Below are 14,202 nucleotides of genomic sequence, written 5' to 3'. Positions count from 1 at the left end.
CTTCTTTCCTCATTTCATTTCATTTTTACCAGAACACTGCTCAGATTTGGTTTCTGGTGTTGTGGGAGATTGAACCTGGGACATTGGAGGCTCAGGCATGAGGTCTTTTTGCATAACCATTGTGCTATCTCCCTTTCCCCTTATATCATATTTCTTGTGCCTCAACACTAACCAGGGATTTGAGGCTGACTCTTCCCTGGTTGCCAGCAATTACTGGGGAAATCCTTGTCAGTTTCCTCTCCTTCCCTTTATAAGTTGAATTTAGTGGGTTGCCAAGTCTGATAAGAGGTTGAGACTTTGTAGGATGAAAAATTTCAAGGATATAGTCTCAAGTGGTCTCAGGTTGAATTCATCCTCAAAAGGATGGCTCAGGGGCCAGGTGATGTTGCACATAGTAGACAGCACATGTTAGCATGCACAAGGACTTGGGTTCAAGCCCCTGACCCCATCTTTAGGGGAGAAGCTTCACAAGTTGTGAAGCAGTGCTTCTCTCAATGTCCCTTTCCACTCTCAATTTCTCTCTGTCCTATAAAATTAAAATAAGTAACTATTTTAAAAAGAAAATAACTTTATTTTTATTTAAATTATTATTATTATTTTACCAGAGCACTGCTCAGCTCTGGCATATGGTAGTATGGGGGAATTGAACCTGGAACCTCACAACTTCAGGCATAAGAATCTCTTTGCATGACCATTATGCAGTCTTCTTCACCCTAATTTTTAAAATTTTAATGAGTGACCAGAGAGCAACTCAACTCTGTCATATTCACATTTTTTAAGGGTGAATGACTTAGGACCAAGGAAATAGCTCTCTTGGATAGTATACTGTTTGCCATGTGGATAATGTAGGTTCCAGCTCAGCCCCCATCAAATTGAAGTACACTTTGGTGGTGCTGTTGTGTTTTTCCTTATCCCTGTCTCTAAAAAAAAAAAAAAAGTGAATGTAGGGGCTGGATGGTGGTGTACTTGGTTGGGCACACACAATATAGTGTGCCAGGACTCAGTTTCAAGCCCTTGTACCCCACTGCAGGGGGAGCTCCACGAGTGGTGAAATATGCAGCAGGTGTTTCTGTCTTCTCCTCCCTTCTCTTTCTCTATCACAAAAAGAAAACAATAAAAAATAACTACGGAGGCACCAGAGATCCTGCATTCAAGCGTCTACACCAAGGTTCAGTAGTGCTCTAGTTAAAAAAAAAAAAGTAAAAATGGAATCGGGTGGTAGCACAGTGGGTTAAGCACAGGTGGCGCAAAGCGCAAGGACTGGCATGAGGATTCTGGTTCGAGCCCCCAGCTCCCCACCTGCAGGGGAGTCGCCTCACAGGTGGTGAAGCAGGTCTGCAGGTGTCTCTCTTTCTCTCCCCCTCTCTGTCTTCCCCTTCCTTCTTCTCCATTTCTCTCTGTCCTATCCAACAATGATGACATCAATAACAACAATAATAACTACAACAATAATAATAAACAAGGGCAACAAAAGGGAAAATAAATAAATATTTAAAAATTAATAATAATAATAAAAAGACACAGTGGACAAAATGTTGAACTCTCAGGCACGAGGTCCTGATTTTGCTACCCAGCATGATCTGAGTCAGAGTGATGCTCTGGTTCTCTCTTTCTCAAATATATCTTTAAAAGAGTTGTTCAAGCAAAAATATATCAATTTATGAAAAGATTAAAGTATATTTCTACCTAATTTCCAATTCTTAAAAACTAACCTCAGATGGACAAAGGAACCCTCCTGCACTGCTGGTGAGAATGTAAATTGGTCTAACCCCTATGGAGAACAGTCTGGAGAACTCTCAGGAGGCTAGAAATGGACCCTACAATTCCTCTCCTGGAGATATATCCTCAGGAATCCAACACACCCATCCAAAAAGATTTGTGTATACCCATGTTTATCACAGCACAATTTTTAATGGACAAAACCTGGAAGCAACCCAGGTGTCCAACAACAGATGTGTGGCTGAGCAAGTTGTGGTCTATATACACAATGGAATACTACTCAGCTACTAAAAATGATGATTTCACTGTTTTTCAGCCCATCTTGAATGGAGCTTGAGAAAATCATGTTAAGTGAAATGAGTCAGAAACAGAAAGATAAATATCAGATGATCTCACAGGCAGAAGTTGAAAAACAAGATCAGAAGAGAAAACACTAAGCAGGACCTGGACTGGACTTAGTGTATTGCATCAAAGTAAAAGACTGTGTGTGTGTGGGGTGTGATGGGGAGAATACAGGTCCTGAAAAAGGATGACAAAGTACCTAGTGGGGGTTGTATTGTTAGGTGGAAAACTGAGAAATGTTATGCATGTACAAGCTATTGTATTTACTGTGGACTGTAAGACATTAATCCCCCAATAAAGGAAACAATATAAAAAAAATATCCCTAGCTGATTCAAGTTATAAATGCTAAGATAGAAACTTTCACATTCTTTAAAAAAGATACACACACACACACACACACACACACACACACACATATATATAGACTTTAGACCTCAGGACAGGAAAAATTTTTCCTAAGCAGATATGAAAGATACTTAACAATAAAGATGAACCAATCTTACTGTGTTAAAATTAAGAATTTTGTTCATCCTGTGACTTAACAGGTGGTGCAGTGGATAAACACTGTAATTTCAAGCATAATGTCATGAGGTCTGTCCCCTGCGTCTCATACGTGAGAGTGGTGGTCTAATTTTCTCTCTCTCTCTTTTAATAAAAAGAGATAGTCTATCTTACAATCTTTTAAATCATTATTAAATCACTAATCAAAAGAAAAAATGAAAAATAAATTGTTATTTAGCTATCACTAAAACATTTTTCTCTCCTTACCCAGTGTAAATTATCAGTCTGAAGCTGCTGTATATCTTGCCTTGAATAGTCTTAAACTTTTTTTTGTCACCTGGCCCCAATTTAGAAATATTGTTTGGTGGTCTGGGCAGTGGCACAGTGGATAGAGCATTGGACTTTCAAGCATGAGTTCCTGAGTTCAATCCCTGGCAGCACATGTACCAGAGTGATGTCTGGTTCTTTCTCTCTCTCCTCCTATCTTTCTCATAAATAAATAAATTAAATATTAAAGAAAAAAACCTAAAATGTGTTTGTTGTAGAATCTCCTTAAAAGAAAGTTTGGGTTATTTACACAAGAACATATATATGATATTAAAATATGCTGAGTTCCAAAGTTGTGTGCACATTTTACTAGATGCAAGGATCTGGGGTCACGCCCCCTCTTCTCAGCTTCAGGGGGGAAGCTTCATAACTGATGAAACAGTACTTTAAGTATCTCTCTTTCTCTCTCCCTCTCAATCCTATCATCTATAAGCAAAATGATTTAAAGTAATTAAAATTTAAAAAACGTGAAAGTCTCCAATCTTTCATAATTGAATTGTTTAATGAAAATCATGAACATTGGGAAGAACTGGACATCAGCACCTGCTGTCTTAAGATATTGAAAATGGGCTGGGTGGTGGCACACCTGATTTGAGTTTACATGTTACAATGTGCAAGCACCCGGGTTGGAGGCCCCCCTCCCCACCTGTAGGGTGAAAGCTTTTTGAATGGTGAAGCAGTATTGCAGGTGTCTCTGTCTCTCTCCCTCCTTATCTCTCTCTTCCCTCTCAATTTCTGACTGTCTCTATCCAATAAACAAAGCTAATAATAATAAAAAAAGATATTGAAAGGATGATAGAGCACCTAGTGGGGCTTGTATTGTTATGTGGAAAACTAAGAAATGTTATGCATGTACAAACTATTGTATCTACTGTGTAATGTAAAACATTAATCTCCCAATAAGGGGAAAAAGATATTGAAAACAGGTGGTATTCATCTATTACTTGTTACACTTTCTACCTGTGACATCTGATTTTTAAAACAATGCTCCTGCTTTCTTGATTTTAAAGTGATAACCAATCAGGTAATCAAAAGCTGAGAGGGAGCAGAAAACAGAAAATGTAAATGCAATTAGCCTGCTTTAGGCCTGATCTGATAACCTTAAAAACAACCTCGAGATCTTAGGCACTGGTGATGACTAGAGGTGGGGGTGGGGAATGGTCAATAATAATTGATTGATTGCGATAAGCAGGAGTGGGAACTCGGAAGCTAAGAGACACTGCATTCAACAAAGATGACCACCTGATAGCCCGAGAGTTGGCTTTGACTCAGATTAAGATTTGTTCAAGGCAAAGGAAGAAGTCATGGTAATTGACTTGAGGGCAGTGAAACACCACCATACTCAGTGACCCAGGTCAATTGTGCCCACGCAACCGGAAAGGGTATGTAATGGAACCGGAAGGGGCAGAACGACCTAAAACTATAAATGGGTCGGGTGTGGGGGGGGGAGGCACCTGGCTTCCTTGAAGTACTGCGAGAGTTGCTGGGAGCTCACTTGGGCAAGTGAGCTGACCCAGCATGGCGGATGAGGATGATCAAATTGTTCCTGAGGACGAGGAGGTCAATAGGGACGAGGAGGTCAATAGGGACGAGGAGGTCAATAGGGATGAAGAGGTCAATAGGGACGAGGAGGTCAATGGGGACGAGGAGGTCAATGGGGACGAGGAGGTCAATGGGGACGAGGAGGTCAATGGGGACGAGGAGATCAATGGGGACGAAGAGGTCAATGGGGACGAAGAGGTCAGTGGGGACGAGGAGGTCAATGGGGAAGTTTCCGAGGATCTGGACAGGCAGCAGATGACAAATCACAGTGTACGTATTTACTCACGACCGTGGTGGTTTCTGATAGAGGAATTGGGCAGACCTTTGGTATTTCACCTGAATGCGTGGATGGAGTCATTTTTATTTGGTGAGTGACCCTCCAGGTGGCCCCTGCAGCTGGAGACCTAGTTGCTTTCTATATTCCTTTCTTTCTCAGCTCAACATTCCCTTAAAATCTAGCTTCTGCGGCTAGGCGGTGGTGCACCTGATAGAGCGCACAGGTTACAATGTGCAAGGACCTGGGCTCAGACTCTACCTGCAGGGGAAGTTTCATGGGTGGTGAAGCAGTGTTGCAAGTCTCCCTATCTCTATCTTTATCTCTCCCTCCCCTCTTAGTTTCTTTGTATCTATGCAAAAATAAACAAATAAAGTTTAAAAAAAATCTAGCTCCTCCTGACCTGTGGCCCTGCCCTCACAGCATCTTGTATACTGTTTAGGCATGTCCTCCAAGATCCTACATGGCATGCAGTGGTTAAGCCAAACTCTTGTGTTAGTGAACAAAGTTGAAAATGGAAGGCTCATAGAAATTACTATCTTTGGAGAACGACGTGCACAGTATGTCGTAATGAACGTCTTCCTCGACATGGCAGAGTTGTGCCAGCAACGTGTGGAGCGAAGTAAGAGTCTTTGAACACACTTGTACATCACTAAAACCCTGGCTAAAACCTGTGATCGAACCTGACTCTCTTCCAGTTCCTTGCCTTTTTTGCAGTCTTGATAGCCCCAGTGTGAAGACATAGTGTGAATGCAGTTCATGGGCGGCATCCCTGGGGTAGAGGAGTCAAGAGTTAGGATGTTGGCAAAGTAAGCAGAAAGCTGATCCATTCAGGTCAATCATGGCCCACACCAACAACAGTTGGGCTGGACCAATTACCATATCCTAGGTTCACAGTCTTCACCGTGAAAAAAGCTACTGCCAACTCTCCAGCCCCCAACTAAGTTTAAGTCAAGCATTTTTTTTTCTTTTGTCTTAACTGGCCTTTAATATCAATCACTTTTCTTTCAGTTACAAGAATGATACTACTTGAGGAGTTTTTGAAGACCAATGGATCTGGTCTCAATACCGAACAGATGGAGAGGCTTCATCTGGACTATTTAAGTGGCTTCTGCTACTCAAGAGGAGAAAGTCTAAATCTCTGAAAAATGTTGTCCCCTTTATTTTGGTGGGTCGTGATTTAATCAGTATTTTGATGCAAATGTTTGCAGTACCATTGTAGTAACAAGTTTTTCTTTTGTATTATGCAATAGAGATACATGTTCACTTAAAATCAAGCAAATTAATAAAAAAAAAAATCGAAGCTTGTTTACTTGTCTCTTGAGGGTTGGGTAGAAGACCAGTAGGTAGGGGGGCTGGGTGGTGGCACGCCATGTTGAGCGCACATGTTACAATGCGCAAGGATTCAGGTTTGAACCTCCTCCCCACCTGCAGGAGGAAACTTCATGAGAGGCGAAGTAGTGCTGCAGGTGTCTGTCTTTCCCTCTCTACCTTCTCCTGCCTTCTCAATTTATGGCTGTCTATATCCAATAAATATACTATTTTTTAAAAAACAAACTAGTAGGCAGCAGTTTTCTTTGTTTCTACTATTTTGACATTCATTACTAATCCTTTTTTCCTTTTTTTTTTTTTTTTTTGCCTCCAGGGTTATCGCTGGGGTTTGGTGCCTGCACTATGAATCCACTGCTCCTGGAGGCTATTTTTTCCCTTTTGTTGCTCTTGTTGTTGATCATTTTTGTTATTGCTGCTGTTGTTGGATAGGACAGAAATCCAGAGAGGAGGGGAAGACAGAGGGGGAGAGATACCTGCACACCTGCTTCACTGCTTGTGAAGTGAACCTTCTGCAGGTGGGGAACCAGGGGCTCAAACCAGGATCTTTAAGGCAGTCCTTGTGCTTTGCGCCATATGCGCTTAACCAGTTGTGCTACTGCCTGACCCTCCCACACCCCCCCCCCCCCCCCGTGGTTTTTAAGGTCAGTTAAGCTCTTAAGCACAGGTTTCAGAGATAGCAAATCAGTATTTCTAATCAGCCTTTAGATTTCTTATCAGTTCTCAAAATTTAAATTGAGCAATAAATTTAAAGATAATTATATTGAGAGCTTGCCAAAATAGAACAATTTCCTGTGGTCTGGGAGGTGGTGCAGTGGATAAAGCACTAGACTTTGAAGCATGAGGTCCAGAAGCTCATCTAGTAGTGATGACTCTGGTTCTTTTATTCATCTCATTAAACAAAATAGAAAAAAAAAAATTCCTAGGCTTCTGCATTACTTTTGATACATGTTTTGGGGCCCATGAATTTGCTTTAATAAGCACACACAGTAACCTGGAAGATGGCACAATGGTAGAATTCTAAATTTATGAGCATAAAGTCCTGAGTTCTGGCCTCTGATCCTGCCCACTAGTATATCGTGAAATCTTAAGGAAAAGTACACGCAGACATAGGGTTGGGGGAAGATTATGTAGTGATTATGTATAAAGACCCATACCTGAGGTTCCAAAGTTCAATCTCCAGCACCACCATAAACCAGAACTAAGCAGTGCTCTGAGAAGCAAAATGCTTTTCTTCTGAAACTTTCTTTGAAATGATTGGTTTGGGCCCCATGAAGCGCTGATTGCATGCCCTTTCCTCTTGGTACAGAGATTCCTGTGGATGGGGACAGAGTTCCTGTAGCAAGTAGGCAGTCTGTTCATTCTGTAGGTGTGTAATTTATTGGAGAAGATCAGGGGTCTTGGGCACCTTAGCTGGTGGAGGGAGTTCACTGCCAGGTGGCGATCTTTTCTGGAGGCCTGCACAGGTGTCCTGCATGCACTGAGCTAGTTTTTCACTACCCATCCCCCTGTAGTAACTAGTAGATGCAAAGCAGTCTCTACCCTTTCATTGCCTCCAGTTACAGGCTGCAGACTTCTTGGGTGTGGGGTACTAAATATATAATGTACACACGGGAGGTGCTGCAGTGCATAAATACTGGATCAACAAGCAAGAGGTCTGGATTTTGATCTCTGACATCACATGCCAGAGTGATGCTCTGGCCCGGCCCCCTTACACCCCCTCCCTGTTAATAGATCTTAAACACACACACACACACACACACACACACACACACACACACACACACACGGTAAATATGGGGAGACAGCATAATGATAATGCCAAAATCCCATGTCTGAGGTTCTGAGGTCCCAGGTTCAATCCCCAGCCCCACCATAAGCCAGAGATACGCAGTGCTCTGATATTTCTCAAAATAAATATTTAAAAAATATATACAGGTGGGGAAATAGCAAAATGGTGATACTAGAAAAAATATATTTAATACAAGTACTGTGATTAGAAGTGGCATTGAACACTTTTCTTTTTTAAAAAAAAAATATTTTATTTATTTATTTATTTATTCCCTTCTGTTGCCCTTGAACACTTTTCTATTTTGCTTCACTTTTTTTTTTTTTGCCTCCAGGGTTATTGCTGGGGTTGGGTGCCTGCACTATGAATCCACTGCTCCCGGAGGCCATTTTCTTTCATTGTTGTTGCTACTGTTCTTAGGTTGGACAGAGAGAAATTGAGAGAGGAGAGGGAGGTAGAGGGGGGCGAGAAAGACAGACACCTGCAGACCTGTTTCACTGCTTGTGAAGCGACCACCCTACAGGTGGGGAGCTGAGGACTCTGGCACTGGTCCTTGTGCTTAGCATTATGTGCGCTGAAACCTGGTGCGCTACCGCTGGGCCCCTTCACATTTTTGAAAATATTTCCTTTTTTTTGTTTTGTTTAGGGTCTCGGATTTTCTTTTCTTTTCTTAAATTAGTGACTTAATAGTAATTTATAAGATTACAAAATAATAAGGCCATGGGGGCCAGGCAGTGGCACACCTGGCTAAGCACACACATTATAGTGTGCCAGGACCCAGGTTCAAGCCCCTGGTTCCCCCACCTGCAGAGGGAGAGTTTCACGAGTGGTGAAGCAGAGCTGCAGGAGTCTCTCTCTCTCTCTCTCTCTCTCTCTCTCTCTCTCTCTTTCTCTCTCTCTCCCTGTCTCCCCAGCTCCTCTCAATTTCTGTCTCTATCCAATAATAAAATAAAAATATTAAAAATAATAAAAACCAAAATAATAAGGCTATAATTTAACACCTTTCCCACCACCAAAGTTCTGTGCCCCCATTCCCCTTCAGCAGTAACTGCCATAGTTCTCCCAAGATCATAGATGTGAGCTGACTAAATATATATCTCTCTCTATTTCCCCCCATTTTTATTCACTTCTACAGCTCTACCTTCACTTCTGTTCTAAGCCACACCTACACCTGTTACAACTCCTGGGTGTCCTCTACATTCATTTTTCTTTTTCCTGGGTGTCCTCTACATTCATTTTTCCCCCAACCTACTTTAACAGGACAGAGAAATTGAGAGGGTAGGGGAAGACAGAGAGGGAGGAAAGATAGACACTTGCAGACCTGCATTACTGCTCATGAAGCATCCCCCCTGCAGGTGAGGAGTGGGGACTTGAACTCTGGTCCTGTGTGTGCCTTACCTGAGTGCTATCACCCCACCCCCTCCTTTTTTTAAATACTTATTTATTTTCCCTTTTGTTGCCCTTGTTTTTTATTGTTGTTGTAGTTATTGTTGTTATTTGATGTCATTGTTGTTGGATAGGACAGATAGAAATGGAGAGAAGAGGGGAAGATGGGGGGGAGAGAAAGATAGATACCTGCAGACCTGCTTCACCGCTTGTGAAGCGACTACCCTGCAGGTGGCGAATCCGGGGCTCGAACCAGGATCCTTAAGTTGGTCCTTGCGCTTCACACGCCACGTGAGCTTAACCCGCTGTGCTACCGCCCGACTCTCTCCTTATTCATTTCTTTTAATTTAATTTAATTTATTTATTCCCTTTTGTTGCCCTTGTTGTTTTATTGTTGTAGTTATTGTTGTTATTGTTGTTACTGATGTCGTCATCATTGTTGGATAGGACAGAGAGAAATGGAGAGAGGAGGGGAAGACAGAGAGAGGGAGAGAAAGACAGACACCTGCAGACCTGCTTCACTGCTTGTGAAGCGACTCCCCTGCAGGTGGGGAGTTGGGGGCTTGAACCGGGATCCTTATGCTGGACCATTAATGCTTTGTGCCACATGCACATAACCCTCCTTATTCATTTCTAACATGACCTTGTCCAATTCTGAAGGTAAACATTTCTTGCTTTGTCTTTTGACTTTTTTCAAAAATTTTTAAAATTAATATTTATTTATTGGATAGAGACAGCCAGAAATTGAGAGGGAAGGGGGTGGTAGAGAAAGGAGAGAGACAGAGACACCTGCCACTTTGCTTCACCACTTGCAAAGCTTTCCCCCTGCAGGTGGGGACAGGGGGCTCGAACCCTGTGCATTGCAACATGTGCACTCAACCAGGTGTTCCACCACCCAGACCCTCTTGCTTTGTCTTTTGTAAAAAAGATGCTATGACCAATATACAATTTTTTTTCTTTTCTCTTTTTTAAATCAGAGTGCTGTTCAGATGTAGTTTATAGTGGTGCTAGGGGTTGAATCTGGGACATTTGGTGCCTCAGGCATGAAAGGCTTTTTGTATCACCATTATGCTATCTTCCCCAGCTCTATACCCCTCTTAGGTTTTTTTTTTTTGCTTGTGAAAATTGGGAGGAGTTAAACCAGTTGTCTCCTATTAGGGACTATTGAGGGGGTTGGGCAGCGGAGCACTTATTAGAGTAATATGCTCAAGAACCCGTGTTCAAGCACCCGCCCCCCACCCTGGGGCTCCACCTACAGAGGGGAAGCTTCTTGAACGATGAAGGAGGTCTTGAAGTTGGTCTCTTTTCCCCTTCTGTTTCTGTTTCTATCCAATAAATACTAATAAAAGACCGTTAACGTGAGAGAAAGAACCAAGCATCGCTCTGGGATGTACCATGGGGAGGACTGAAAAGATGTTGTTCATACAAACACTGTGTTATTCTAGTTTCACAGCCTTCTGGTCCTCTATTACTTCTACCCGTCTTTAAAGTTATTTCATTTTGTCTTTGTTTTTATTTTCTTCCAGAACACTATTTAGTTCTGCTTTGTGCTGGTACCAGGGACTGAACCTAGAAACTCTTAAGCCTCAGGCAGGGAAGTCTTTTTGTATAACTGCTAAGCTCTCCCCACCCCCCAACCCTCCTGGCACATTTTCAAGATATTTTTTATTAGTGATTTACAAAATTACAAAGTAACGGGTACAACTGCACACATTCCCACCACCAGAGTTCTGTGTCCCCAGCCCCCTTATTGGAAACTGCAGTGATTCTTACACGGTCACAGATATGGGTTGACTATTATTTCTGTAACTATTTGTCTATTCTCTTCCCCCCCCCCATTTTTTCCTATGGTCCAGCCTTCTCTTCCATTTGAAGTCACAGCTACAACTATTACTATTTTAAAATTTTATTATTATTTTATTTTAATTTTTTATATTTATTTCCTTTTGTTGTCCTTTTTTATTGTTATTGATGTCGTCATTGGATAGAACAGAGAGAAATGGGGAGAGAAGGGGAAGACAGAGAGGGGGAGAGAAAGAAAGGCACCTGCAGACCTACTTCATCGTTTGTGAAGCGACTCCCCTGCAGGTGGGGAGCCAGGGGCTCGAACAGGTATCCTTTCGCGGGTCCTTGCGCTTTGTGCCACATGTGCTTAACCCACTGCACTACTTTTGAATGCCTTTCTTTTACTCCTCGTCTCTCTTTGGGTCCTAATGGAACCCTCAAGTCATCTTCCCCTAATAGTCCTCTTGTCACTTTTAAACATAGGAGTCCTTATTTCTCTTTTAGAAAAATTTCGCAGGGCCTGGTGGTGGCACACCAGGTTGAGTGCACATGTTATGGTGTGCAAAGAAAGACCTGGTCCCCATCTGCAAGGGGAAAGCTTTTCAAGTGGTGAAGCAGGGCTGTAGGTGTCTCTCTCCCTCTCTCTCATTCCCTTCCTTCTTGATTTCTGGCTGTCTCTATTCAATAAAGATAACAATTAAAAAAGTGCTATATATTCCTATATTTCTTTCCTGGTGATGTTTCTTTTTTAATTTTTATTTTTTAAAAATATTTTTATTTTCCCATTTTGTTGCCCTTGTTTTTATTTTTTATTAATTCTTTATTTTTTACCAGAGCACTGCTCTGCTCTGGTTTATGGTGGTGCAGGGGATTGAACCTGGGACCTTGGAGCCTCAGTCACGAGAGTCTGTTTGCATAACCATTATGCTATCTACCCCTGCCTTATTTTCCTTTTGTTGCCCTTTTTTTTTTTTTTATTGTTGTAGTTATTGATGTCGTTGTTAGATAGGACAGAGAAATGGAGAGAGGAGGTGAAGACAGAGAGGGGGAGAGAAAGACACCTCCAGACCTGCTTCACTGCCTATGAAACGACACCCGTGCAGGTGGGGTGTCCTTATGCCAGTTCTTGCCCTTCACCATACGTGTGCTTAACCCGCTGCACTACTGCCCGACACCCTCCTGGTGGTATTTCTACAAACCCATTGAATCTTTGTCTTAGAGGATTATGCTTGCAGTATTCCAATCTCCCCTAAATTTTCTGAAATTAAGTTGCTGAAAGAGCTCAAATACTTATTCATATGCAGTAAAATATATTGAAATCCTAACCCTCTAGAACTTCAGAATGTGGCTTTATTTGGAGATAGAATCTCTAAAGTGGCAACTAAGTAAAATGAAGCCAAATGTGTGTGGGTCTTACTCAATATGATTGGTGTCTTTATAAGAGGAAAATTGAGTAAACTACAGATATCACCATCTACAGACCTCTATAGAGGCCTCAGAAGAAACCAGCTTTGTTGATAACTTATATTTACTTAAGCCACACAGTTTATTGCTTTGTCATGCAATTCTAGCAGTGTAATACAGCATTTAGTGTGTTTTTTCTGTGCTCTGCAGGGTTACAGGCAATTAAGAAATCAATTCCATAGTATGGGCTTTTAAAAATTGCAGATACCACTAGCAATCCTTTACAAGAACCTTGTAAGAAACACAGCTAGCATTCATTTCACGATGCATTGTGAGGTACTATGGGCACCACAGAAAAAGGTTTCAATGTCTCTACTCTTATGGCTGAGGAGATAGCATAATAGTTATGCAAAGGGTAGAGATATTGAAACCTATTCCTGAGGTGTCCATAGATCATGATTGAGACTCTGAGGTTCCAGGTTCAGTCCCAGTACCATAAACCACTGCTGAACAGTGCTCTGGCAAAATAAATGAAAATAATTGGAGGGGGCTGGGTGGTAGTGCAGCAGGTTAAGTGCACATGGCACGAAGAACAAGGATCCTAGTTCGAGTCCCCAGTTCCCCACCTGCAGTGGGGTTGCTTCACAAGTGAAGCAGATCTGCAGATGTCTTTCTCTCCCCATCTGTCTTCTCCTCCCCTCTTGATTTCTCCCTGTCCTATCAAACAACAACAATAGCAGTAACAATAACATGGGTAACAAAATGGAGAAAAAAATGTCCTCCAGGAGCAGTGGATTTGTAGTGTGGGTAAATAAATAATTGGGTTGTAGGAGCTGGGCGGTAGCCCAGCGGGTTAAGCGCACATGGTGCCAAGCGCAAGGACGGCATAAGGATCCTGGTTTGAGCCCCCTGCTCCCCATATGTAGGGGTTCTCTTCACAGGAGGTGAAGCAGGACTGCAGGTATCTTTCTCTCCCCGTCTTCCCCATCTCTCTTGATTTCTGTCTGTCCTATCCAGCAACGACAGCAATAACAAAAACAATGACGATTAACAAGGACAACAAAAGGGAGAAAATAACCAGGTAGATCAACATAAATACAATGATAGAAATAAAAAATAAATAGACAATTGGGCTGTTGGAAAAATCATGATGTATTTTTTGCATAGAGAAAAATAAACTCAGAATATGTCATGACTTTACTGACGTAATTAAAAAAAAACCCAATTAAAAAAACTTTAGTACAGACCCACTCAATATGCTGTCAACAAATACTGATGGCTACTATCTACAGCAAATATTTAGTTTTTATTATTTTCAGGTAACTTCTTGTTAGTTACTATTTTATCATTTAATCTATCAACTGTGGTTCTTCACTTTTTTTTTTTGCAAGCCAAGGTCTTGAGCATTAGTGATTTCATTGCTCCCTGGTGACTTTCCCCCCCTCACATTCAACACACCAGACCTCCCCCTATGTGATGACAGGACTTGAACCTGGGCCACCACAAAAGGCCAGGGAGGCTTTCTACCAGGTGAGCTATTTCTCTGGCCCCCTAAAGTCCATTTTATAGAGGAAAGATTCACCTGATAAAGCCCAAAACACCTTTCCTGTTAAGAAACCACAATGTCAGCACCTGGCTTCCACCGTGAAGCCTGCAGCCTCTGGAGGTTAAAAATCCAAGCAGACACCAATTTATTTAGAGAGCAACTTAATGGCCTAGGGGTTTTGGAGGTATGTGCCCCCCCTTCTATTTGACCAGGGACAGGCAGTTAGGGAAATTGGATGTTTTATGAGAAGTCTGGAC

General features: G+C 42.0%; 1 protein-coding gene across 1 annotated transcript; it reads left to right on the top strand.

Annotated features, from left to right (window-relative positions):
• Positions 1–4,408: 4,408 nt before the first annotated feature.
• Positions 4,409–5,925, top strand: OOEP (oocyte expressed protein). Its single transcript, XM_060205190.1, has 3 exons — positions 4,409–4,799; positions 5,149–5,328; positions 5,718–5,925. The coding sequence occupies exons 1-3, from the start codon at positions 4,409–4,411 to the stop codon at positions 5,849–5,851; spliced, it is 705 nt and encodes a 234-aa protein (XP_060061173.1). The 3' UTR covers positions 5,852–5,925.
• The last annotated feature ends 8,277 nt before the right edge of the window (positions 5,926–14,202 follow it).

The sequence above is a fragment of the Erinaceus europaeus genome, chromosome 13, assembly GCF_950295315.1.
Source record: "Erinaceus europaeus chromosome 13, mEriEur2.1, whole genome shotgun sequence".
In the NCBI taxonomy this organism is placed as follows: domain Eukaryota; kingdom Metazoa; phylum Chordata; class Mammalia; order Eulipotyphla; family Erinaceidae; genus Erinaceus; species Erinaceus europaeus.
Note: the sequence above shows the minus strand (reverse complement) of the source record. Positions and strands in the feature narration are given on the sequence as shown.

Coding starts and splice junctions, on each gene's coding strand:
- OOEP (XM_060205190.1), top strand. CDS start 4,409: ATGGCGGATGAGGATGATCAAATTGTTCCTGAGGACGAGGAGGTCAAT. Junction 4,800..5,148: donor GATGGAGTCATTTTTATTTG/GTGAGTGACCCT, acceptor TATACTGTTTAG/GCATGTCCTCCAAGATCCTA. Junction 5,329..5,717: donor CCAGCAACGTGTGGAGCGAA/GTAAGAGTCTTT, acceptor CTTTTCTTTCAG/TTACAAGAATGATACTACTT.